Here is a 26,198-nt window from a genome sequence, read left to right as displayed (position 1 = left end):
TGTGTTCCGGGACATTCAAATATATATACATGGGACTAATTTAAAAGCTCTTCACTGAAGGGCTCAATTGAATAAACAAGAAATAATAAATGTAAAAAATGTCACCCGAATACATTATATGTTTGAAGACATTGTGAATTTCTATCTGAATGTTGTTGTAATTTGCAAGTTGGTTATGTAGCCGTAAAAGGGAATGGAGACTGTAAAAATATGAAATATTAGCTATATATACCACTGAAATAGACGTCAAATATTGTAAAATTGTAAAAATATTGCAGTTTACATGGTGTCATCTGAACCATATTCTCTCCTTTCGTCTATAATCCATCACTGTCTATAATGTGTGTGTGTAATATAATATTCTACAACAATAATCAAGATTTCTATCAAAGTGATGAATTTTATTTTGAATAAAAGAAAATATATACGAATTGCGAGATGACTTCGCTATATGAATGACGCTTGTTATGACATTTCAAGTACATCTCAATGTTATTGATTTCTAATTTACAAAAGGCCAGGCATGACTAAATTTAAGCTCGTCTTATACCAGAACCACTTATGGATTTGATTAATTGTGCTGTTAAATGCATAAATTACATTTGTCTCTTCAATCGTGGTATTTTTTCTATTTTGAAGATAAAATGTCGGGCAGTTCTACTCCTTATATAGTTTGTTCCCTCATTTAATTTTTCAAATCTGCGAACTCTGTTGTATTAAAATATGAGTACCTATTCTGGAACGTGGGGCAATATTGCCTTTGTATGTTTGATATTTATGTCGATTTCCCCAATCAGTTCTGGATCATTTCTACGAAAAAAGTTGAAATGCTGGAGGTGTGTAGATTCGACTTCGGATGCGCAGTGTTTTAAAACCGGCGAATGGATTGAATGCGGCCCCTCACAGGTGAGTTGTATCATGGTTGGTACCTTGCTTGGTTTTGGAAAATCGAAAAATACTACGCTTATTAATTTTGCGTATTTACTATTTGGACTCCTTTAATACATAAGGTTTGATTTTGAAAATGAATAGGATATTTAAGTAATATAATAAACAAATATAATAATAGTAAATAATATATTGAATAATTTTAAATAAAATATTGCTTATATATTAATCTAATGTATATTAGGACATCCAAAGTTACCACTGACCCCATATACATCGTTATGATTTCATTTTAATGAGACTTAATTAAACATTTTTCATATTTTTGATTGGAATCATTAAACATTTTTTATAATCTCTCTTACGTTAACTTACCTACGAGATATGCCAAATGTTCATGTGTAAAAGGTGGCTCAGTCTAAATTAATTGCCAGTGAAGGTAAAGATGACTGTGAAAAGGTCTTAGATCTAGATCAAATGCGCTCTTCAAATTTAAAATTTGAAGCAAATTATTCGTTATTACCATTTAATTATTCCGTGATATAATGCAATAATATTAATAATTTTCATTCGGATGAATTTATTTGGATTCCGAACATTCCACTACTTAACTTAAATACCAATGAAAATTTTTAGCGAGTCTTCCAAATAGTAAAAAATACGATTAAATAAGATTGGTGAATGTTGAAAAAATTTAATGGCCAATTCCATCCATAATCAGAAACAGCTCGCCTCGATACTCGGTATTTGTTATATTGATAAATTTTTAATTTTACCGTCAAAATAACGTTGGTTTGACGAATGGTGGGAGTTTGAAGTCATTGTTTCAATGTGACAACCATTCAGTGTTGTTTACGAAACTTACTATGACTCAGACTGGATTTGTGAATAAAACGGAAACACCTCTACTTTACTTGTGACTCAGGAATATAGTGACTTGAACTTCGCTGAATCTTCAACTCAACCTCAAACCTCGGGAACTTGTACTCATCAATACGGCATTTATAGGAATAATATTATCTCTTACCTTCCCATTTTGCCTTTTTTTTACCAATAAAAACGCTATTTACAGCACTGCTACGTGGAACAGCGATATGAAAATGGAATAGAAATACACAAAAGGGGATGCAAGCAAGATACTGCATGTCGATCGTTAGCAGGGCAAAACCATTTTCAATGCAGCAATTTTCTTTTTAAGAAATTTGTTGGCAGGTTCAAGAGGTAAAACATTCTTCAACATATTTATTTGGGTTGCATGCATGTTTAATAAATTCTCATACGTTTTGCATTGCAGTAAAGTACCTGTAACATGTCGGCATTGTTGCGATAAAAGTTTTTGCAATCCTACTCAAACTGCCAAAATAACAATGGGAAAGTTAAAAAGGAAAAGTCCGCCACGACCCTTCATACCAAAAGCACCAAGGACAACACCTAGCACTACAACGACAAAAGCAATGCCTCCTGTTGTACCTCTCATACCAGGAAAGCAGGTCAATCTGGGAGAAGTCTTTTACCCGGTAACGTTACAGCATTTATTTATTTGTACATAGTTATGTATACACCAGAACAGTTTTGAGGTAATTTTGCAATCTTTGGGAAAATCAGAAACTCCAAACGCTATTTGGGTCGCAAGAGCTTTTGATGTAAGTCGAAACGTTGAAGTTAAGTTTTAAATGTGACATTAGGATTAGATCATCGGATATCATAACAAGGCTCGTTACAAAGCATTTTACAATACGTAATGCGTTTTCGACAAACGCCGTAACGTGGTTATACCTTTTCAGTAAACATGGTTTAATAATGAATCACTTTTACACTTAAATTATAATGCGAGCTTTATTGTGGTATGTGCCACGTTACCTCTCGTTCAGTTACAAGGGAAGTCAAATAATAAAATTTCGGAGTCAAGGCGCCAAGTCAGGGGTTGGGTGATTCAATGTGGCCCGCCTGATGCAGCCATAAATTTCTGCTTTTACGCAATAATGCATGTATCACAAAGTTGTAATTATTGAAATCTGTATGGTACAATATGGCTTGTTAGATTAAGATCGTAGTTCGCGTGAGTTGTATTTCAGGTTGCCAGAGACTTTCATGTTATGGTGACGTTATCAAATCTCCACGTTTTCTCATTCGTTTCGACGGTGTGCTTTTCACACCACTTTCTTTCGTCTCGTGCGCGCGACAGCCTCGAGTTTCAATTTAGTGCCGACAGAATTTTGTTACCGCCTCCATAAAGTATCTTGCCTTTTTTTTTGTTCATAGCTTAGGCATTCTTGGCATCCTGTTCATAAAATGTAACTTTTCACGTCAAATTTGTATGGACCGCCAGTCTAGGTGGGCAAAATTTTTGACCCATCGTCTGAAAACTTTGCCCACTTCAGGTCTGAACCCAAATATAGTTGAAGCTTCGGAGCTTGCACGCCCAAGCACGTGAGACTTCGAAAGTTTGGCGAAAAAATAGTGAGTAGGTAACGAAAGTTGCTACTCTCTCTGACTTGCCTGGACGATGAGAACGGTGAAATTATTCGAACAAAGCAGGTTCAATTTTCAAATAAATCTTAATTTTCACGATGTAGACGAGTGCTAATGGCCTTCAATCTATCTATAATCCAACATTTGTATCGTTGACCCAACTGACAACAAAGGTTTGGGCGTGTTAAAAGCAGTTTCGATTTATTCAAGTTGCATGAGAAATGCTACCACGAACTGCCAGTTCATGTTACCCGAAATGAGTTTACGTCTATTGCATTTCTTCTTTTATATTTTTCATTTCATAAGAAATTGTTCCAAAATAATATTAAATATGCCAAAACACGTATACTTGATTTATGGCACGTTAAATAAAAAGGATTGCATTTAGGTATATTTTTTCAAAGCCATGAGCACCAAGTCAAAACATGATTACTCATTCAACAATTAGTAGGAAAATAAGAAAATTTAATATTAATTTTGTCACAATACAAAAGTTTGCAAAATTTGTATTCTGATATAACAAATGAATTTAAAAAGAGGTAATTAAATCTAATCATTCATTGTCAACATAATTATTCACTTAACACAAACAAAGACTATATCATAATTTATGATTGATGCTGAAATTGGAACAAAAATTCTAATTTAACGAAGGCATATGAAACTCAAAATAATATTTTATTTTCAATATTTATAATTGAGCGTTTTCTCATTTCTAAAATGACATAATATTTTGTAACATATATTATTAAGATATATTTTCGAATAAAAGAAAATGATGAATTTGCGTTTTGCGTGCGTAAAAATTGAAAATGAAAAAATTTATTTAATATCATATGCCTTTACATAAAATTACAATTTTAGGTGACATACGAAAATTTATCTGTCAAATTGAAATAATTGGATATAGCTCTTCGTTTTGAACGGATACACGAGAAAATTTACCGTATTGTTGCCAATAAAACTGACAAAGTTAACGGAAGTCTGAATCTACCTAAGAATCTCAGAAAACGTTCAACATTGGTAATAATTTGCGCACCGTTTGTCACATTTTAAATTTTGCTTCAACTTCAAACATATTTGAAGCGTATTAGCGGAAGATGATAGAAGTTCATTTTGAAAGTGTTTCAATTTTGAAACCCAGCAGACTAGAACAATAAACAACCAACTGATTGTAGAGAAATTTTCCACTAGTTTTATATTTAAAATAATTTTTTACCTGCATTGTTTTTAGAGAGTCGGTTGGGTGTCACTTTCTCAAGTTAAAAATCAGAGACCTCCTCCAGGACCAGTCTATGCGGACGATCCAAGTCAGCTGAACCGCGGAAATGTCAGTGAAGAAATCTACGAGTTCATGCGTAAGCTTAATTCAATCTGTAATTATTTTATGGTAAATATAAGCAAGTTACATAACGTCACGCTAATAACCGAATTGCGTAAGTCATTTTTAGCAGTTTTGAGAAAACGTAAAAAACTTCCTAATGATTTTGTTATGCAATTGAGAGTCAATAATTTGCCATGGTTCAATTTTTTGCTCGTAGCCGGATTTAAGGTAATTTGTATGACGCAGTTAAGTGACGTCATAATGGCGCACTGTGACTTAGGCAGAAATGTGTCTATGACTTGGTGACATACGCAATTTGCAACTTCACTATATGCACCAGTCCTGAAAACTAAACATTCCAAAAACAAATGTAATTCTCAGTATCTACAATGTCTAATCCCCAAAATAGCTAATCAGTTTCAATTGAATCATTTTTTATGTTTAAAAATATATATTTCATCAATATAACACGTTCTGCACACCCACCGAAATAGGACTAAAATTAAATATAAAGAATAAATCAGCAATGCACCCAATATAAAAGCCAACCAAGGTAAATTTGACTCGGACAGTGAATATCACAAGTGTACGTCTTCTTATACTGTAGTAAAAATTCAAATTAATACGCGCTAAGCTATAATCCGAGATGCAAAAACTCGAAAATACTTCGCCGAGGTTATTTTGCCTTTGTGACGTCACAATAGTACTGCGGTAACAAGGATAATTCATTATGACGAAACAATTGCACAAATGTGCATGTCATACTAAATCTCCATTTTTATGGGTTTTGGAATTCCTAAAATAAAATCTGAGTTAACAGACAGGTGCGCAGCATTACATGAATACCTATTTTATAAAAAACTCAAAATCGCCAAAAATGACTTACGCAATTCGGTTATTAGCGTGACGATAAGTTCAGTACGCCAAATCAGTCGGGTGTATACCATTTATAACTGTCGTTTCTATAATCTCACGCTATGACTGTGATTCTCATCGAATGCATAATCCTTTCTTTGCAAACGATATTTAACTAATTTTATAGAATATATACATTAAATTTAAATCAATTGTAACTAACTTCAAAATATTTTAGACCCACCTGTTGAGGAACTTCTTGTGAAAAAACAAGAAAGAATAAAGAAATGGAAAGAAGGATGCAGTAAGTCCAGTATTTTAATTTGTAGCTAATTGAGTTCAAAGTTAATGATTTGTTACTTACCCAATATTTGATGTAGAAACATGCTCAAATCACATTGCTACGCAATCGTGACAAAACCGATAAGTTTGCGTCGGAGAGGGTAATTTCACTAGTTTCGATAAATATACATGACAGTCGTTAGAGTAGTGTGCTCAATTATCCCGTTTTTTTTTTATTTGTGTATGTTTGAAGTCTAAAAATGGGATATTTACAATTACAGCAAACGCAAAAAATCCAGTTTTACCTCCACCTGAAAACTTCAATCCGAAAGAAGAATGCGTTATCCAACCAGCAACGTCATGTATAGAGGATGGAACGCTAGTTTTTCGACTTTACAAACTCGAAAAAGAAAACAAAAATAAGGGTAACACAAGGTAATGCTCCTGGAACTATACTGGCTACTTGGGGAATCGTTAACTCTGCGCCGATGCAAGTATTCGCAGTTTCGGGGCTACAAAACTATACTTCCGTAGGATTTCGCAATATTTTTTAAATATTACAAATCAAATTTTGATTTTGTAAGTGTTTTTAAAATATCTGGCATAACACTTTATTTCTGATTTTCTAAAACACTCGAATATTCTGAATTTTATAGCGTGTAACGTTTTGTAGACAAATTTTACTCAGCTGTAGGTCAGTCGACGTCGCGTGTATATAGGTCATGTTTAAGACTATTCGAAAAATCACGATTTCTATATTACGTCGTCTAGTCTTAATACAAATGACATATAATGTTAAAATAATAATAAATGTTTAATTACTGATTCACAAAAACAACCAAACGACGTGGTGACTGCACAAATCATGACTGTGTTTAGAATATTTTAAACGTTAAAATACAAACAAAAACATTGCTCTTAAAAACATATTTTCAATTTAATGATAAACGCCATAGCAAAAATTTAAAAAATTCAAAAAAATTATAGAATTAGAAGAATAAAATAAAAAAAAATGTATGTCGACTACATTTCATTAACAGGTTATGATAAAAAAATATTTCTGTATTTTTGTCTGTTTTCTTTAGTGATGACGATGAAGAATGTCTGCCGACGCCTTCTGTTGACACTGCTGTTGTTTACGACAACGAAGATCATTATATCATGGTCGTAAGACTGAAACAACGCTATGGTACGCAACTCCCAATTAAAAAGCGTCGGCAATATTTTATTGGTGACGAAAGACTTGCTGGCGTCGTCACTAGGAAGGAAATTCATCGCTATAGAGCAGGAAAAGGCTAATTGAAAAATTATTCATCAAGATACGTGTACTCAAACGTTGGTTTTTTGTTTTTGCTCAACATTTTATTTTTGAAGAGAGATAGATTACATATACACATCGTTCGTTTGTATCATATTTTGTAAAATACTAAAATCAGACGAAATATCAATAAATATATATATGAGTTATATTCAGAAGCGAAACTTCTGAGTAACTTTTCGCATTGTCTCTAACACTCAGGTGTCATGATAACTGCGGAGCTCTTATTCATTCCATTTTAAAGTACACCCCATCAACAAAGGCCAAAATATTTATGAACGCAAAAACAGTAAGTTATGCCGTACCCCAGTACTTGCATGCTTCAAATATTTTTGCTCTTTGTTAAAAGTTTTTTTCCGATTCTTTGTCTTCTCTCCTATATGTTGCAATTAAAATCTCTGTTGCGAGCGAAGTTATGAAGATATCACGAATACTGTTCAACATATACAGTTATTTATATATGCATATCTTAATCTAATTTTGGTTATTGTGGAATTGAGAGTGTTTACTGACAAACTTAGAGGTTTTACAGAATCAGGATAACTTCAGACAAAAAGATAAATGAATAAATATTTTGTAGTAAATCAATAACTATAAAAGGAATGTTTGATTAGGATCTAGGTTTAAATCCCTCTACCCAGTGTGCCACCCCACTCTTTTAGGCATACCTATTGAGACGATCCGTAGTAATTGAAATCATTTATTTGCCCGACTTATTTCAAACTCAACCTTAGATTTGCTAATTTTTCTGATTATATTTGATTATTGAATAATGGAGGCAAATTAGGAATTGTCTATTCTTTAACAAATTTGTTTTATTTGATAATGTAGAATTTCAAGAATAATAATGATTAATTGGAATCAATATTCCAATTCAACGTAAATCATGGTGAAACTGGACAGCTGTTTCACATCTTTTTAGAAAAACAGCAATCTCTGTACAATACAAAATTCATTTAATTCTCTTTAAAAAAAATTAACAACAATAAGAACAACAATATCAATTTACAAAAGGGAAAGGTAAATAAACATCTACAGAGTGTTGTGTTTAAATGTGCAAGAAAAGTGAACTGTGCTAGAGAAAGTGTAAAATTTACCTCAGTGACGAAAACTCTTCCATTTATTTACAACGCGGGTTAACAAAGGCTAATTTACGAATGAACTTGATTTTCACAGAAAATCTCTGAAGAAATAACTAAAAAATTTTTGAGTAAATTTGGCTGCTAAATATTTTGTATTGTATACTAAACAACAGTGTAAAAATCCAGTAAAAATCTCAATTTTTTCACGATTAGAACATCGAGAAAAACGAAACTAACTCTGTTGACCAAAAAATATATTCACTTTATTTAATAAAATGGATGTCATGTACTTCCAATGAAGTGGGATTTGAAATATTCAATGGCACCTTATCATTTATCGTTATATAGAACATATCTCCATAAATGGCAGTGCATTAGAAACAATGTGTCAAAGATATTAAAAAACATTTCTAGATCGCACCACATATCGGTAAAAACTACCAAGTCAGCATATATAATTTATACTTAATTTAAAGTAGGATACATTTTCCAAAATAGCTTTTGCTTCAACCATTTACGATACAAGTCTGTACTTTTCAAAAAAGTGTTTCCAAATCCAAATAATATGCAAAGACACTGCAAGACAAAATGGTAAACAGAACAGTGGAATATTAAAAGAAACTTGCAGTGAATCTTAAACTCATGAAATAAGCTGACAAATCATATTATAAAAGATTAACATGATTAAGATCAAGATTGAACAGTGAAAAAAACTTATATACTTTTTTATTCAACATTATCGCATATTGTGTCATGCAACGGTGTTATAATTATAATTATGCATGTACTAGAACAGATGTATATAAAGGTGTTGACCAGAGACAAGTCAAAACAAATAGGATTATAATTATTCCAAAGGAATAAATAGCATGATGTAGACTAAAATTAGATGTAATCATTCGCCTGAGATAACCAAAAGAACACTCATGAAATTGGAACTATTCTTAGACGACAGTCGTTTTAAAATTAAGGTAATTTTTTTTTATTTCTATGTTTTCCGAGTTTTTGATTCAATTCTGCTCTTCACTAGTTTAGTGTGAATTGAATCATATTTGATCAATATAAATTGTTTTGCATATTGATGCGCACTCTCCTCGGTGACTGATTTTTTTCCAATAGGTAATTAGAAATCCTCAAAAGATATTTATCTTCATTTTACGTACTCTTGATTGGACAAATTAAGAAGGTCCATCTGCGTAGACCATCGACATTTGACTTGGACATCGATCAACGGCTGATAGTTGAAGACGTCCCGTTGAATCGTGGCTTCGGAGAGATTCTTGAGTTGTAATCATGCTGTATGGAGTTCCAGGTGGCAACTCGAAACCTGCAATAGTATTTCAAAGAATTGATAAGTTTTGTGTCTCGGTATTTTCGAAAATAATTCTGATTAGCATGTACTTGATAGAAACAAATAACAAAACCACAAAGACTGCATTCGTTCTCATCTCTACAGAGAGAGGGAAATCTTCGAAAATGCGATCTCTAGGGTATTCCACGTTCTATTTTTCACTATAATTGTGAAATATCATGGATACTCTTGTCTGAATTTTTCCACATAGTTTGCTATACTTCATTGATATTGCGTCGATGTTTTGCTGGTGCCACTTCATAGGTAGTAGAAACGAAATGTTGCGAAATAAAGCAAATAAACACACACTGCGAACTAAGTTGAAACTGGAAACCGCATATTAAGTATTTGCGACAAGATTTTTCCTGAGTCACGATTATTTGTCAAGCTTCCTTGACATGAGCTACTTGAAGTTACTAATGGAATTTTATGTGAAATGAACATCACGATAAATTGGATCACAACTTTCCCATGTACCGATGGCTATTTATAAAATGACATTACCATAAATACAAATGTGCAAATAATGAAACACACCAACGCGTTGCATATTTAGAGGTGAATCTACAGAATACAAACTTGCATACAGAAACTCGGGTGCGCATATTTATAATCAGCATGCCACAATAACACAATCATTTTTTTAAGACAAAATCGACTACGTAAAATTCGGACATCACTCTTGTATAATTCATAATTTGTACATCACAGCTAGATTTCTGACTCTCTGTGGCAATAATTCAAATTTTCAAAGATATAACTCATGGAAAACTTGTGTCAATGTGACAGTTGGTGAATGGAAAAATAGTATAGTATGTATAATATGTATCGGATAATGAAAATAAGGCATTTCTGTCAACACAGGCATAACTTACTAAGAAATGAGGCAAGGCAGAACAACGTACAGTGCAACGTTTTTTTTTTTTTCAATTGGGATGGGTGTATTGTTTCAGACATCAATTTGCACAAAAATACATCAAAAACAAGTGAGGTAAATTGGTGTGATATTTCAATACGATACACATAACGTTAGTACACAAACAAGATTAATATTGTGATGTGTACAAATGACGTGAATTTCAAACTAAACGTGCCAGAATTTTTATTGGTCATATATTTATAATTAACATTTAGGTTCAAATTTGTTTTAACAGTAGTGCTGAAAACAATTATATGATAATAATGATAAACACATGACCAATGTCGCATCCACAATTCTTATGTACCTTCTTATATATAGATGTTGTTACAAGCCGTTGATGTCCTGCATCATCGGTGCTTTAGAAATGAAATTTAAAATTTGATAAACTAATCTCCGACTTAATAAATCAGTAAACACGCGATTAGACCTAAACACTATCAAAACAAAATAGAACGTATTTATAAGGTATTTTGCTCTATGTTTTTTTGTATGATATCTTATTTACCTAAAGTTTCACTGATAAATCGTTTTTACCTCTTTCGACGCTCAAGTTGCTTGTAGCAGAAATTGCTCTTTGTACGGCTTCATATGACATTCCTATAGTACCAGCTTGCGAATCTCCAAAGTACATTTGTTGCAAACGATTAGGAGTTACAGAGTGCATTCTGGCAGACAGGAGAGATCTTCTGCTCCCGTTCGAAGGTGGTCGATCTGGTGGTTGCGGTTGAAAACTTTCCGAGAATGGTGGATAGGTCCCTGCAAAAGTTGTTGTCATTAAAAAGGGTGACAAATTATTACCAATCAGTATTTTAATCTTCGCTTTTAAAATGTTAAATGTACACGCTTAACTTCTCTATATAAACCTGGCAACACAGAATGGCAACTTACCTCGCATTTGTGTACGGTGCTGCGCTATCCTGGGGTCTGTTGTGAAACTGGGAGCTCGTGCGTGGTAAGAATTCCTACTTTGGCTGTGATCAACGTGCATTGGAGAAGCTGGCGGTTCCACAACGTTTGGTATAGGCTGACTTCTTGAGTTTTGGTGATGAAAGGATCCTTCAGAGTGAACAGGCTGCATCGAGTGTGCCGGATGATGTCGACGGGCCAAAACGGGTGGCGTCGGCGGAGGTGGCATAAGCTGCTGTGCGGTGGGGATATGATTGGCTTCAGAAAATGGATTAACTTTGTGTGTCAAAGGTGGTGCAGCACCAGGCTGCGTTGCGCTAGTATGTCCATGGGATAGAGTTTGCGAAGAACTAGTGGCAATTGGATTACCAAATCGATGCTGCTTGTGGGAATGTGAAGCGATACTCATCTGAGATTGTGTACCGTAGTGTTCGCTTGCCCGTACGTTTGAAGACGTGTCATGGATGGGTGGAAGCATGGTTGCGTGTGTACTAGCTGGAACTGTTGAACTTGTTCTACCAAGATGCTGGGTTAGATGATTCATCTGCGGTGGATGAGGCAATATTGCACCGGGATGTCGTTGTGGAACTTGAGAATCAAATGGACCTGAAAGTAATGCAAATACTTAGAATATGTTATGCTGCATTGTCCTTAGACTTTCACACTAATACAATACATACCAGCATTTGATTGAAAAATATACGGATCGCCCGCAGTTTGTAGAGCCAACGGTTGAATTGTTAGACAATCACCCAATTCTGGTTCCATTGATCTCATCTACGAAAGCAAATTCAATCCCAAGTTATTAATATACAGCACAAAATACTATACCGTAACTGATAGTCACAGATGTATATATGAAACACTTACTTTTTTACTCGCTTGCTGGTCCTTTGCGGCGTGGGCTTTAACGTGTTTGCGAAGTGACGACGGATCTGTGTATCGCTTGTTGCAACCCGGAATCTGACAAGCATATGGCTTCTGGAATGGATATAAAATGGAGTTTTATGATTAATAAAGGCACAACATAGAAACGCCGCAAATATATATCTTACTGTATCCAAATGTGTGCGTTGGTGTTTCGCTCGATCAGAGGAATTGCTGAAGGCTTTATTGCAAGATGGATGCTGACAAACATACGGTCGTTCGCCAGTATGTGATCTTTGATGAATTTTCAGATTTTCCAATCTTGAAAATGCTTTGTTGCAGCCTTCAAACTGAAGATTTAATGAGATGAGTAATTGTATTTGATCCCTATTATATATTACAATAATATGATTAATTTGACTCATTATTACTAAACTTCATATTGCCATGTGCAATATATACATATTGCACATGTATAAAAACTCGGTACAAAACAGTCTGTTACACTAGGACATGTTTGCATCGCAAATCTGCGTTACAATTTATTTTCAACAGTCCGAAATTTTGAGAGCTGTGTTTTTCCGTGTATATATTGATTCATTGTGAATTTGTTGAAACGGACAAGAATATTTGAAGTTCTTTAAATTCCGATCCGGGGTCATTTATCGGCGTTACTCCAAGGCGCGCTACAATTCTGGCATATTTGTGGCGTGATCGAAAAGACAATATTAGCATTTGTAATGATTTAAAGAGGTAAATGAAACGGGTTAGCTGTTCTAATATCCGGTATTAATCTGTTCTAATATAGTGTGGACAAATGCTATAGATGACAAATTGCACACCCCAAATAGCAATGGATGGCCGTGGATGTTATATTGTTCAGTGATAAACAAATCTTGAATTAAATCGTCACAAAATAATCTGGTAGAAAGGCGACCTTGATCTAATGTTAAGAGTTGTTAGTATGGTGTTAGGGAGTATGCTTCACAGAAAATATGTTGTAATGGAAACTTGTACGTTGAATACGTCACAAAACAAGATAATGAAATTACTTTCCGTAGAAAGACAAGTCTATCAAAATAGCAACATTTATAGATTTGAATACTAAACACTTACGTCGCACTTGTTTGGTCTTTCACCAGAATGAACGCGCATGTGAATTAACAATTTGTATCTGGCGTTGAAAGGTTTAAACTTTCGAGGACAGAAGATCCAATGACATGTGAATTCGTCACCTTTTCTTTGATCGATATGCATCTTTTCAATATGCTTCACTAAATCTTCCTGAGACTAAAATTAAAGCAATAAAGTTTATTGATTATGCCCACCAAATAAAAACACGCCACTCGGATATAGTACATAAAAAAACCATAATATGCTAAATGAATATAGGAAATGAAAATAGGGATGGTGCGATATGTATGTTTCTTGGCGGCTTTAATTTCTCTGATGTGTGAAATATCAAATATGTAGTTAGTTACTCGATACTCGAACATAATTTACTTTCGGTGTGGGGGCATTCAGCTTTACTGTGCCGATTATTACATCATTACAGTTAAAGAACAGGTTGTACAGGTTTAACTACAGTATTTCTTTTCCCACCTTAAACATGTGATTGCAGTCGATCCACTTGCATATCCATCGCCCACCCTCTACCGGATGTGCAGATGCCCTTATGTCTTTATCACCAATTCTCGTGGCAATGACTTCATTTTCTCTGGGTGGAAAATTGACTTGGCCTACTTTCCGATGGTCCGTTGATAGTGTGGCGTTAGGAAAATAATGAGCATGTTCGTGGGGTTTGGCATTGCCTCTAAAACCAGAATAGCTTAACCTTGAGTGTTGATGCTCGTGACTTTGGGCTTCTGTACAATATTGGTGACTGTGGTGATGAGGTAAATATGAGGGCGGAACCGCGTATGAATGCTTTGGAAAGTCATTTGAAGTATGAGATTCAAATTCTGATTTAATACTTCCTTGTGGATAGATATCCGTGTATAGGTTTTCCATGTTGTGATCATGTGTAGTTACCATTAACATGGACTGTGATGCCAAACTCTGCGTTCCTGTTCCTACAACGTGCTGAGGTACATCACCATGGTTGTAGGAAGCCAATCCGTTTGTTTGGTGATGTTCATTTTTTATCAAATGGTGCGATGAATTTTCCGGGATATTGGGATAAGCATTTGATAAATACTCATCCGTGCATCCCGCATACATTGCCTGGTTGTGCCGTATTTCGTGATAGCCGTGTTGATGATGAGCTGTTTCGTGAGAATTTGGTACGATCATACTGACAGGTGTGGCAAGAAGTAGTTGTCGTGAAAAGGAACCCGTTGACGTAGGACTGATACTTTTACCAGCTGAGAGATGGCCATACGTCCCGCCCATACCATGAATGTTATTTAGTCCTATCATAGGAGAAGATCCTCTTGATGTCAACATAAGAGAATTCGGAGAACTACGGATCAATGTCGCTATTTCAATGCCATCGAGAGAGAAAGGTGAAACTGATAGTGTTCGTTTTCTTGCTCTGGACACTAATCTTGCGGAGTGCCTAGGGCTCGAGGCAACTTCTGATCCTCCTGAAGGGGAAGGACCCCAAAATGGCGATAGTCCACTCAGCCCGCTGAATGTGGACAACGCACTGCCCGGAGGACGCATATGTTCATCATGTGGAGTTACTGGCGGAAGAACTTTAAACGGGTTTAAAGAACTTGAACTTGCTGAGGGTGGATGTGGATAATTGGATGGTATAGTTAGCATACCATTTGAAGTCGCGTTATTGAACAAACTGTTCAAAGAGTTTGTTCGAGATGTCTGTGCTGGAGTCCTGTTTGAATTTATCGTAGCTTGGGAGCTTTCATGCTTCGAATGCACGAATCCCGCATTTGTATGTGAGACGGAAGATGGACTGTACACGCTGTTGTTATATGGGTCCATATTTTCAATTTTTACGGAGACAGTTCCCGGGTCCATATTTGATTGACTTTGATACGATTGGCGGGGAGAGTACGCGTGATTATCTTCGCTAGTCTGAAGTAAGTTGTTTCGAAATATCTTGTCTGTCCCTGAAAATCAAAGAGTGAGATAATTTCACGATATACCATTTTCATTTCTGATGACTAATAGAGATTATCAGTATATAAACTCCCCCCAATAACAATTTGAAGGGTTGTGGCTGAACGACGTTGGGCAACTAAAATTAATTAGAAAAAAAATAAAACTGTTTTAAGTATCGAAAAGCCTCTGCTATTTACTTTTCGCAAGATAGTTACGAACTGGATCATTGAGGCAAATGAATAATCCAATTCGCAAATACAATATTCAGATCAGCATTCATTTCGAAGGTGTTATTCCCAATTTCCGCTAAATAATCTCAAAAATATGATACATGATCAGATTTGACTTTAAGATTTACTGAAAACGAAATTGGAAAAATGTTTTCGTTGCGTTCAGCTATGAATCCTATTCATGATTGTTGAAATCATGACATAAGATGTCTCTGTTAATGTTTTACTTTTTGAGTGTTGACTTACATATTATGCCTTTGCCGTTTCCTATTCCTAACTCAAATTATTGTCGTATGATAAATGATATTGTACAAATAGCCAAATGTTTCAAAGTAATTATGTATAAAAAGATGTCAAGAGTTGGTAGATTTATTATTGATAATTGCCTGAATCCAGCGAAGAAAGATATTCGTATCAAAGTGTTATTTCCTCAAACTTTAAAAAATATTACAATGTTGTATCAATGGATTACTATAGATGGAATTGCATGTAACCATCTTTTCGACAGAGATAGTGCTTGTTTCCGAAGAAGCTTGCAGAACGGAGACAGAGCCATGATTGAAGGCATACTTGGACAACAGTTAACATGAAATGATGATTTCAAATTAAGCATGGGAATATTTCACTAGGTCCAACTCCCTACCGCCATATATCATAAATATTACCCAAACGAATCGAAAATTAACTTTTTCTTGGACCACATTGCATGGTGATAAGTTGATTAATTCCAGCGGACATTGTATATGTATTGTAACGTTTATTTTGCCGAACATCATACTTGTTTTATTAAAATATGGCTAAACTTATTTCAACGAACTAAAGCGACAATTGACGGGGTGGAGCTGGGTGAATAAATACAAACAGCACTTGAAGAGGTGTTGGCCACTCGAATCTTTATCAGGCATTCTGGAATTCGTAACACAACACACTTCACGGAGTCGCGAGGCATGTATCAGCTTGTCTATACATTAAATGCAGGTGTCGGGCAAATATTAGGGACGACACAAAATCTGAAGGTCAAACACCTATTTGTTATTACATTACCAATATTAGCAAACGGAGAAAATGAAATGCTTCTCAACGAATGACGTTCGGCATTGAAAAGGAAGAATAAGATGCGTAGCTATGTGTTTGGTACGACTCTTCCATAAGACGAAGGTGGCACATAAATGTAATTTTTATGGCGATAATTGTGAACTAGTACCGGGTCATTGATCTCGAACACAGTATACTTATATGAGCTATTCAAATATAATTGTTAACGCTTCGTTCGAGATCAACCTCTTTCTTATTGCACATAAAAGCATTTATATTTGACGTGATACTGACTGCACAAACACATCTGTCACGTATTGGATTGTGTGTTAAATATATCACAAGACGTTTAGAACAAGATGTTTCGAGTTACCCTGTTTGGCATATACAAATGAATAGCGGATTTTAATGACGATGTTATTTGATTCGACATAAAGGTAGCTAGCTCGTTAACAAACGTGGATGACGCCCCATGGAATGATTAATTTACTAATCCTTTGCTGAAGTCCAGTATTAGGTTGAGCGGAATATTTGAATACTATACAAAGAAACTAAACCGGTATATCAACTTGATGATTGTAATATATTGTCAAAAGCCTAAAAATCATGCCTCAAATTGCAAAAAAATATTGATTATAGTAGGGCGACAGTATGAATAATTAGCTAGTAAGCATTTACCGGTCAGCGGGGTCTTTTGTGATTGAGAAACCTGCATGCCCTCTAACACTCAATACACTCGCACGCGACAGATTTATGATGGTTTGTTACATCTGCAAATATTTGATTTAATCGGTTTCCTGTGATAACGAGGGCTCGGCTTTGATAAATGATATCTTTCAAACATCACCGTAACATTGTTTCTTTAGGTCGTGTGGCCGGAACAAAACCAACTAATCCTAGCCATCATTTGAATTTGACTATTCTTCACTTATCGCGATATATCTTTTTGTGCAAAAAAAGTTTTGTTTGACTTCTGATTATTTTTACTTTAGGCGGGAATTCTGCTGTTTTGGATTTTCTTTTCTTTACAATTGATCATGTATGAAATCCGTGTCAAGTTGAAATATACCCAATTTTCCTTTTGCAATTTATGGTATATTTGAAAACGATTACTCAAAAACTCAAATTTTGCACATATCCAAATAATACAATTCTGAATTGGTGTTCATAACTTTGTGGTAAATGTTTGGAACAATTCTCGTCCTATCGCTTTTCGAATCTTTATTGAATTGAAAAAATCGGCACTGTTATTTTATATAATTTTTGAATAACACTAACTAGGTTGCAGCGCGGAAGCTGTATAACAAATTTAAATAGTGTAATTAAATTTGAGGATGACAAATTTCTTCCAAAGAAAGTACTTTGTGAGAAATCGTTCATCCTATTATGATGGTGTATTGAAGTAAACTTACTCTTGAGAAAGAATACCTATTTTAATCATTTTATGTGATTGCGAAATCTCGAATCCTTTGTCATTTCGAATTTATTCACAATCCTGAGCAGAGCTTATTCGAATTTCAAGAAGATAAAGAGAGATTAACGTGACGACAATCTGCCAGACTTTTATGAATATGGCGAACGTTGAGTACACGTTAGCATTGCTTGAGCGTCGAACGCATTTAATTAAAGTACCTCTCAACTACGGGAGAAGTATCTCCTTCACTTACCAGAGTAAGCGTTGCTATGACTACCAGACTTTACAGGATCGATCATTAAAATATCCAAAAGGAAGAGGGTCGTCGTTAATACGCTCGTTCTAAATTTACGACTCAAGCGCCATTAGGGCACAATAGTTTTTATACAGCATTAAGCTTTGTCCTTACGCTTAAAACATATTTGAGTTTACGTAAACACTCAGCACGTGATATGACGTCATGGAAATGGCTTGATTTTTGTTTTCATGGTATGCAACTGGAGGCATACTGCTAACGCAAAGTTCAATTCACTCCTATAAATATCCAATGTCATGTCAATCCTAATAATTTATATCATTTAGCTTTAAAGCAATATATATGAAGGGTTTTGTATCTGTAACCCACCATTTTAATTATTTTCGTATTAACGTGTATGACCAACTGGAAAGTACAACAATACACCACCGTAAAATTCCAGTTAATAAAAGGATAACTTTATGCAGTGTATAATAGCAGTCATATGAAATGAATGTAAGGAGTAACGATTTTACTTTTACTACCTGATGACTGACATACATCGTGTTGTACAAGGCAAGAGTATGCAATTACTATGTTTCCTATAAAAAGAAGCCACAGTATTAGCCACAATTCTGAACGGAATTTTGTTTGCGAATTACTTTTTGACAAGTTACTCTGGAATTTGTTAGAAAAATATTCGAGCTGTGAGAAATTCACTTTAATTAATACAATTTGCACGATTTTATAAAAGAAAAGTTGGAAAATAAATGCCTATGGTCATGAGAGAAAAATGCGTCTGGAAACAAGATAGAAATGCTCGAATATATGGACACAAACGCCCTGTGTTAAAAAATTAGTGTTCCTATGAACTAAAATAAAAAAGCAAAATTTTGGAGAATATCGGATTCTGTAGGCTCCCCAAAACTTTATGTCCTTTTTTATGAAATAATGTTCTTCTAGCGATTAGATTGATTGGTTCAATAGTTGTGGACAGAAGCGAACTTACAATAGCAGCACAAACCCCTAGCGTGACAACAACACTAATAACAACAACTATTTAGGAAAATAATAAATGAAACGCACTATATCAAAAAGTTTGCTTCGTTTTGAGCGATTTATAGGCTTGTACATTTCTGACAACTGAATTATGTTTATACGAACATATCAGAAACTTTTAAGAGGAACGTTAATTAGATACATTTCAATTTACGCGTAGCTAGCTGATTTTGCTACAACACCATGGTGTTAGAGACTAGACAGACAAATCATACCACAAGCCCTCCTTTTTTAGACGATTTGGGAAGCTGTTAGATGCTGTAGATTCATCTCAATTTTAGTAGTAAACCAGAAATACTTCAATAAAGTAAAATATGTTATGACATAATCAGAGTCTCTGCAATTATTGAAAAAAAAAAAAATAATCGGTGACTTAACTGCCATTGCTCAGGTGTAGTTGCATTTAATGAAATTTTTGTTTGTTTCAGAAATGTGGTAACGCGAAAAAATGATATCATATATTTTAAATCAATTTTCCCATGCACCGTCTACCGCAGGGGTCACTGATAGGACCATTTTTTGTTTTGTTATATTGACATATAAGCTACACATTATCTTACCATGTTCACATAATTCTCCAAAAGTGGCAAACAAAAAACAATGGGGAATATTGAATTCGTGACTATTGTTCTAAAAAAGAAACATTTGTCGATTGTATGATTGGCCTTATGCGAGCTTCCCATTCGCGTGTGTTAGCTCTATTCAGGTATCTACTATACAAGAATCTCAACATTGTCAATATATCATGTTTCATTTTTATATCTTTTGTTTCATCTGCTGAATTAAGCGATTAGGATGTGATTGTTTTTCAGTACCACAGACGAATCAAAAATAAGTAACAACTAAAATCTCAATTGACAATAACGTTATAAACTGTTCTCCAAAATGTTCATAAGATTCCCTTTCTGATAATCTTGCGTTGATAAAATTTAGTTTAGAGCTTTCAATTCATTATTGGATTTTTTTTTGCTTTCTTTTAATGGCAAAATTATTCTAACAAAGCAATAACACGTACAAATAACAAAAAATTGACCTCAGTTATCCATATTATCTGATCGATTTTAATTTTAGTTTAAATGAATTATGTAAACATTTCAACTTACCGAAAAGCAAAAATATAATAAAAGTTAAAACAATTATTGAAAACAGTATCCATTTACATACGCCACCGACCGCCATGATTTTTGAGTGTGGGTTAATTTTAAGCCTTTTCGTTCATACCCAGACACTTTTTCAGCCGTTCAGTAAAAAAATTTACGTTTTTTGTTATCCTATATTCAATAAATTGGCAGTTTCATGTAACGCACAGTGTATCGACATATTTTTCATATAAAAAAGGAAAAACGTATGGAATATTATATGGAAAAAATTTAAAGGCACCTTCGTGTGATGAAACGTGTGTTGTTCCAAACGCAGCTGATTCTCCTTGTAGATTAGGCTCTGTCGGCTAGAAATAAACGAATACGTTATTAAAACTGAAGTACAAAAAAAGAAACATCTATTGTGGCCTTTTTGTGCCACACAAATAAATTTTATGGGATAACCGGACCTAATCCGACATTATTCAGCCTCATTAGTTTTCGGCGTCCGCTTCTGTTTCGCTTGTTGCTAACACAAAACTTATCCGTTATGATTTTTTCCGATTGTGCTATCTCGAGTACTTTGACGAAAATCGAAATGAGAAAAACAACATGTGAAATTATTGTAATTTTACACTTAAAGACAGTTTTTATATTGAAATAACGAGATTTAAATTGATCTAACTGGCTCCATAAATGGAATATATCTTTAATGATCATTTAATGTATGTCCCATACTTTCTCTCAAAACTATTGCCAGCATGACATATATTGGGAGTTGAAATTTTCCAAGTGTTTTTGAACAGTGTGTACTTTCTCTACACGTATAGTTTAGTTATTCTTCTCTATTGTGCGCGCCGTTGTTTGTACAGTGTGTATTGTTGTGTCATAGATTATTCCCACTCAACGATTTATCGAAATTCTATTTTAAATCTTCCTAATTAAAATTAAACATAGGAACAGGCTACGAGAAAATTGAATTCCATATTGTATCATTAAAAAGATCAGAAACGTAAGAATTTTGAATTACGCCATATATATATATATATATATATTTTTTAAGTCATGGGCAATTTTGATCATCAGATTACGTAATGCTACAGCCTACATATGGTCACTTACAATGCAGTTATTCGTGTTACTGAATCAGAGACTCTCTTATAAAGTAGACGGGATTTGGCCATGTTATAAGTATGAAAATACTGATATTGTATACGGTTTGGCGGGAAAATCCAGTCGCGAGAGAATCAATTTTTTCACAACAATGAAGCCTTAGTGCAGAGGCAGATAGACATTGATGAATGGCAATTCACTTGCCTGAAACGATGAAATGATGTAAATTATTATTCAGGACTCTACATATTCGAGAGAAAGTGTAAGATCATTGAAATCGGTTTATTTATGTAAATTAGGAATTACTTGTTGAAAAAGTAGCGCAATTACTAAAAGTCTTTGGTGTGCCTAACGAACGACGTGGGGGAAAGGGATTCTCTGAATTTTGAAGATTTGTGTCTTTCTAGAATCCGCATAGCCTACACAGCATCTTACAGTTTGGATGGAATAGCAGAATGGTGTTGACCCCTGGATTGTCACAAGTGTGCCCGATTTGTCTAAGATGCGATGCCAAAATAGTCAGGTCAATAAGCAAACTTGTGACCTCTATAGACAGTCACACTATAATCTTATGTTGAACAAATGTATCTCAGACGTTCCTAAGGAAAACGAAGCAAACAATTTTAAATATCGAAAGCACATACGTTAGGCTAGAAATATTTGTATAGCCAGTATACTTACAACATGCCTAAGTTAATAATTAAAACACTTGTATATATTTCAGTAAAATTAGAAGCATTTGTTCATCATTTAGTAAATAGCAATAGTACTTTTTTGCTAATAAAAATTATTTTACTTATTGTGAGCCTTACGAAGATACATGCTAATGCTCATTTTTGGGTAAGTTAATGATAGAACGTAAGTAGAATTATTACTTGGAATAACGTATTGATGGAGAAGTTTTTGAACAGTGTTGCGTAACCGACTTAGCCTTGGAAACTAAAGCGAAAGTCGTAAACGCGCGATTATTATATCTACCAAGACAAAAATCCAATATTGTCAATACGAAAAACAAACGTATTTAACTGTATTTCTAGTAATTTATATAGATATATAAAGCCAAATATTAATATATATGCTTTTAAAAGGATACTGATCTATGAAATTGAACCAAAATACTCCAAAGTCATCATTATTGGAAAATCTACCAATTTTAATTGCTTATCAGACAATGGAAACCTGTGGTCAAATGACGTCAAAGTGTGGTGTTAAAATTTACTGCACATCACCACAAAGTCTGAAGACCTTCTACCGTATGTTACGACGCCATAAAACTCCTCACGCTAGCAGAGACACATTCGCTATACTGACTCAGCGCCAATCACGTATACATGCTGATGTGATATGAACATGATTGAGCGACGCTTAAAAACAATGCTGAAATTTTTTACGGATACAAAGTCGAATGTCAAAATAAGTCTCCCATAAATTAAAATAAATCGTCATAAAATAAATCAAATTTTGTGTGAAATATCGAGCCTCTTATGACGTGTAAGCTTAACCTTCGAAGGTCTTCTTCCAACTTCGAGTACTAAAAAATCGAAATCAATATGCCCAGTGGTAGCAGAGAAAAGCGATGCTCCACAATAATAACCTCTAGCATCTATCTCATCAAGACTAACAACAACAACAATTTAGAAACGCGTCCCATATTCATAATTCGTGTCCAAATACCAAAATAAAGTTTGAGACCGATTATGTCGTGATATTTATTTTATAAATATGGTGAGCTTTTACCTGTGCCTGAAAATGTGTCATCGGAGTTGTACTTTGCCTGACTCTTAGTTGGGAAAAATGTTCTTGTAATTGGTTCCTCGGCGACATGGCTGCAATCTGCAGAACAAATCGAAATTTCAAACTGTATAGCAATATAAACCTAAGTTTCGATTTGCATCAGGGGTAGGTTGCGCTGGGATATATTGAATTGGCTGTGAGCGTGCCAATTGTCGTTGGCAACTTGTCATTCAGTACTAAATGGACTTAGGTGACAGCTTGTATTAAAAGTCACTCATATTGACTCTGTTATATTGCACAACTTTTTTTCACATAATTTTTTCATTTCAGTAATAAAGATCTTACATAGCTTAATGGTACAAAGTTTAAATGGATATCACAGGATATGTCGCACAAATATAAAATGGTGAATTCTGGAAAGCAGCAAAACCAAAGCAACAAACTCAAGTAGAAAAAGCACGAACTCAAATAAACCAACCATATTTGCTATTGCTTTTTCGATCCTAATTCTTAAATGTACCCATATGGAATATACCAATATATATATATATATAGGAACAAACAAGGCTAGTAATCCAACTTATAGCAAAAAAAACGAGTCTATTTTTAAGTATTCTAAAAACTGCGACATTGATATTTATTATAAACACATAAAATACATTATTACATGTTATTTTCTGAATTTGATTACTGGTCAGTTTCATCCTAACCCCATTAATTCAGAAACTTCACTCGGAATCACACAGAGAACTTTTCAAACAATTATTTCTTTTTTGCACTTCAAAAAATTTTAACGCAATCACTCACCGGTCCAAAAGGAGATTTAGCGTTAGCTGGTGGAACCGGAGTTCCGGTTTGCGATGGAGGGCACGGCGTTTCCGGTTGTACTCTTATCCTTGGACATCCATTCCGTTGTTGTTGCATCTGCTCCGAAGCTAAGGGACTCATAGTACTCGAACAAATGGAATGAGCCGGACTCATTGCCATAGACCTGTAATTGAATATTTATTCATATGCTATCAACATGAAGGAAAAAACTTGGTGAAAAATGGCCACGGACAGTTTTTTTGTTCGAGCCACATTACAATAATATAAAAGATTTCCAATGCTAATAGTCTTCGAATCAAAGCTGAGCCTAATACCCGGTTGCCTATACTAAAATGTTTCGTGAATAAAAGTCACATTCAAAGAAGAGTGTTCGGGCAAGTATATTTTAATAAACATTTTTGTGGAAAAAAAATTTAAAATAAAAAAAACTATTCTATTTTTTAATATTGAATATATGAATAGAAGATCAATAAAATTGTATTTTTTGCATAGCTTAACTTGGTTATTGCTTTGAATTTGCTTTTTGATTTGAGTATAAGTTTAATTATGAAACAATATTCAAGTTTCATGATTAAAAATGGAAGATTCTCGCATATTTCCACCTCGATACCCAACCGAAATTTCATAAAATAATAAAATTATTATGCGACGCGAAAAGATAAAAAAAAAAATTATCTATTTTGAACAGCTGTGTAATCGAAGCTGTATTGTTTTATTTTCAGCAGACGGATTTGCTTTAATGGGTTAATTATGGAATAGATATAAAATTATTGAACTCATTTTATATTTGAACCCATCGTATTTGCAATTCGTCGCTATGTAATCACATTGCTGTTATGGGTTTCATTGTTTGGTATCTTTCTTGTAAAAAGAGGCTACAAGTGTGAATTTGACAAGGCATAACTGACCACTGATTCGCCCTGGTAAATTTAGGTGTTTACACATATTTCGTGCTAAATTTACTGACATTTTTAAATAAACGTTCTTCGCACTTTATTAAAATTTTAAATTTTGTTCTTTGCATAGATTAGAAGATTTGACAATGACTGTGTTATAGCTTTTCAATTTGATCCCAGGTTGGCACAAAAGTTCACTTATTAGAGGCGTTGAATATTAAAGATGACACAATGCACCAACTGAGAAAGTACGTCACGCGTATTGCCACGTTGAATTTTATATACTATCTGAGCTGAACGGTGAAAAGCGTAACCTGTGGAAAGTTTTGAAAGTCATGACGTCACAATCTTTTACGTCACATGAAATTTCCACGCGAAAATAATTGGCCTCCCCTACATTGTTAGTCTACGCGTGAATCTGATGTATTGTATTAAAAAACAGCAGAAATCAAAATGTCATGACAACACAGATTATTATTTTATTACATACCTAGCAATACTTCCGGGACGAAAGTGTTGCATTTCCGGATGATGTTGCGCCACGTCATTATACATATTCATCATTTGTCCGTTTGGATGCTGTTGGGAGTGAAAGTTCATATTTTGTGTGCCCTGTTCGCCTGCAGTACTCGGTTCTGAATATCCTTGTTGGCCGCTAAAATCATAAGAAGAATTGATTCCTGAATCCGCAGACATCCGGTGATGGTCGTCCGAATCTGTTCCATAACCGGAAAACTCCCGAAGTCCGGCAATCGGTTTGTTTGTACCGTATTCTCGTAAATCGTTGTTGTTGTTGTTATTATCACGATTCATTTCATCGGTATATCTAATCTTTTCTGAAACCACTATCAGCACTTAATGGAGAATATGCTTTGTGACGTCAGAATGTTTTGCGCAATTCATCGACAATTAACCCTAATGAATGACATCATCTATGAAACATATTGGGCTTGTGTCGAATAATCTAGCCGGAAAAATCAATAAAACACCTTGTTAAGCAAAAAATCATACAAAATAATCAATATTCTTAAACAAATGACGTTTCTGACAGGCAGAGAAAATATTACTAAAAATTCAAAATTCTTCCATCTGTTTTACATATATATATACCGTAGAAATACCATACGACAAGTCATCGAGCGAGCACTGACGCTACAGGTGTATTTACCTTTAAAGATCTTAAGTTACGTTGGTATTCAATAAAACACATAAGTTGGGAATACGATACCATACGAAACAATACTG

At 34.4% G+C, this 26,198-nt stretch overlaps 2 protein-coding genes across 3 annotated transcripts; one reads left to right on the top strand and one right to left on the bottom strand.

Annotated features, from left to right (window-relative positions):
• Positions 1 to 637: 637 nt before the first annotated feature.
• Positions 638 to 7,984, top strand: LOC120339030 (uncharacterized). Its single transcript, XM_039407072.2, has 7 exons — positions 638 to 906; positions 1,961 to 2,109; positions 2,183 to 2,405; positions 4,595 to 4,718; positions 5,778 to 5,843; positions 6,103 to 6,256; positions 6,907 to 7,984. Exons 1-7 carry the CDS (start codon positions 724 to 726, stop codon positions 7,118 to 7,120), a joined length of 1,113 nt encoding a protein of 370 aa, XP_039263006.2. The 5' UTR covers positions 638 to 723; the 3' UTR covers positions 7,121 to 7,984.
• A 187-nt stretch (positions 7,985 to 8,171) lies between these two features.
• On the bottom strand, positions 8,172 to 25,949 carry LOC120338717 (uncharacterized). Of its 2 annotated transcripts, XM_039406648.2 has the most exons (13): positions 25,444 to 25,949; positions 24,037 to 24,220; positions 23,233 to 23,328; positions 20,684 to 20,750; positions 13,870 to 15,338; positions 13,384 to 13,557; positions 12,456 to 12,617; positions 12,271 to 12,381; positions 12,081 to 12,177; positions 11,383 to 12,006; positions 11,029 to 11,250; positions 10,799 to 10,850; positions 9,413 to 9,548 (listed from the first exon to the last, which is right to left on the bottom strand). In XM_039406648.2, the coding sequence occupies exons 1-12, from the start codon at positions 25,764 to 25,766 to the stop codon at positions 10,819 to 10,821; spliced, it is 3,561 nt and encodes a 1,186-aa protein (XP_039262582.2). In that variant the 5' UTR covers positions 25,767 to 25,949; the 3' UTR covers positions 9,413 to 9,548; positions 10,799 to 10,818. The 2 variants fall into 2 exon arrangements, with proteins under 2 accessions (XP_039262574.2, XP_039262582.2); XM_039406640.2 differs by lacking the exon at positions 10,799 to 10,850 and having other exon boundaries at positions 8,172 to 9,548.
• Positions 25,950 to 26,198: the final 249 nt, after the last annotated feature.

This window comes from Styela clava, chromosome 1 (assembly GCF_964204865.1).
Source record: "Styela clava chromosome 1, kaStyClav1.hap1.2, whole genome shotgun sequence".
Classification (NCBI taxonomy): domain Eukaryota; kingdom Metazoa; phylum Chordata; class Ascidiacea; order Stolidobranchia; family Styelidae; genus Styela; species Styela clava.
This window is presented reverse-complemented; position numbering and strand designations above follow the sequence as displayed.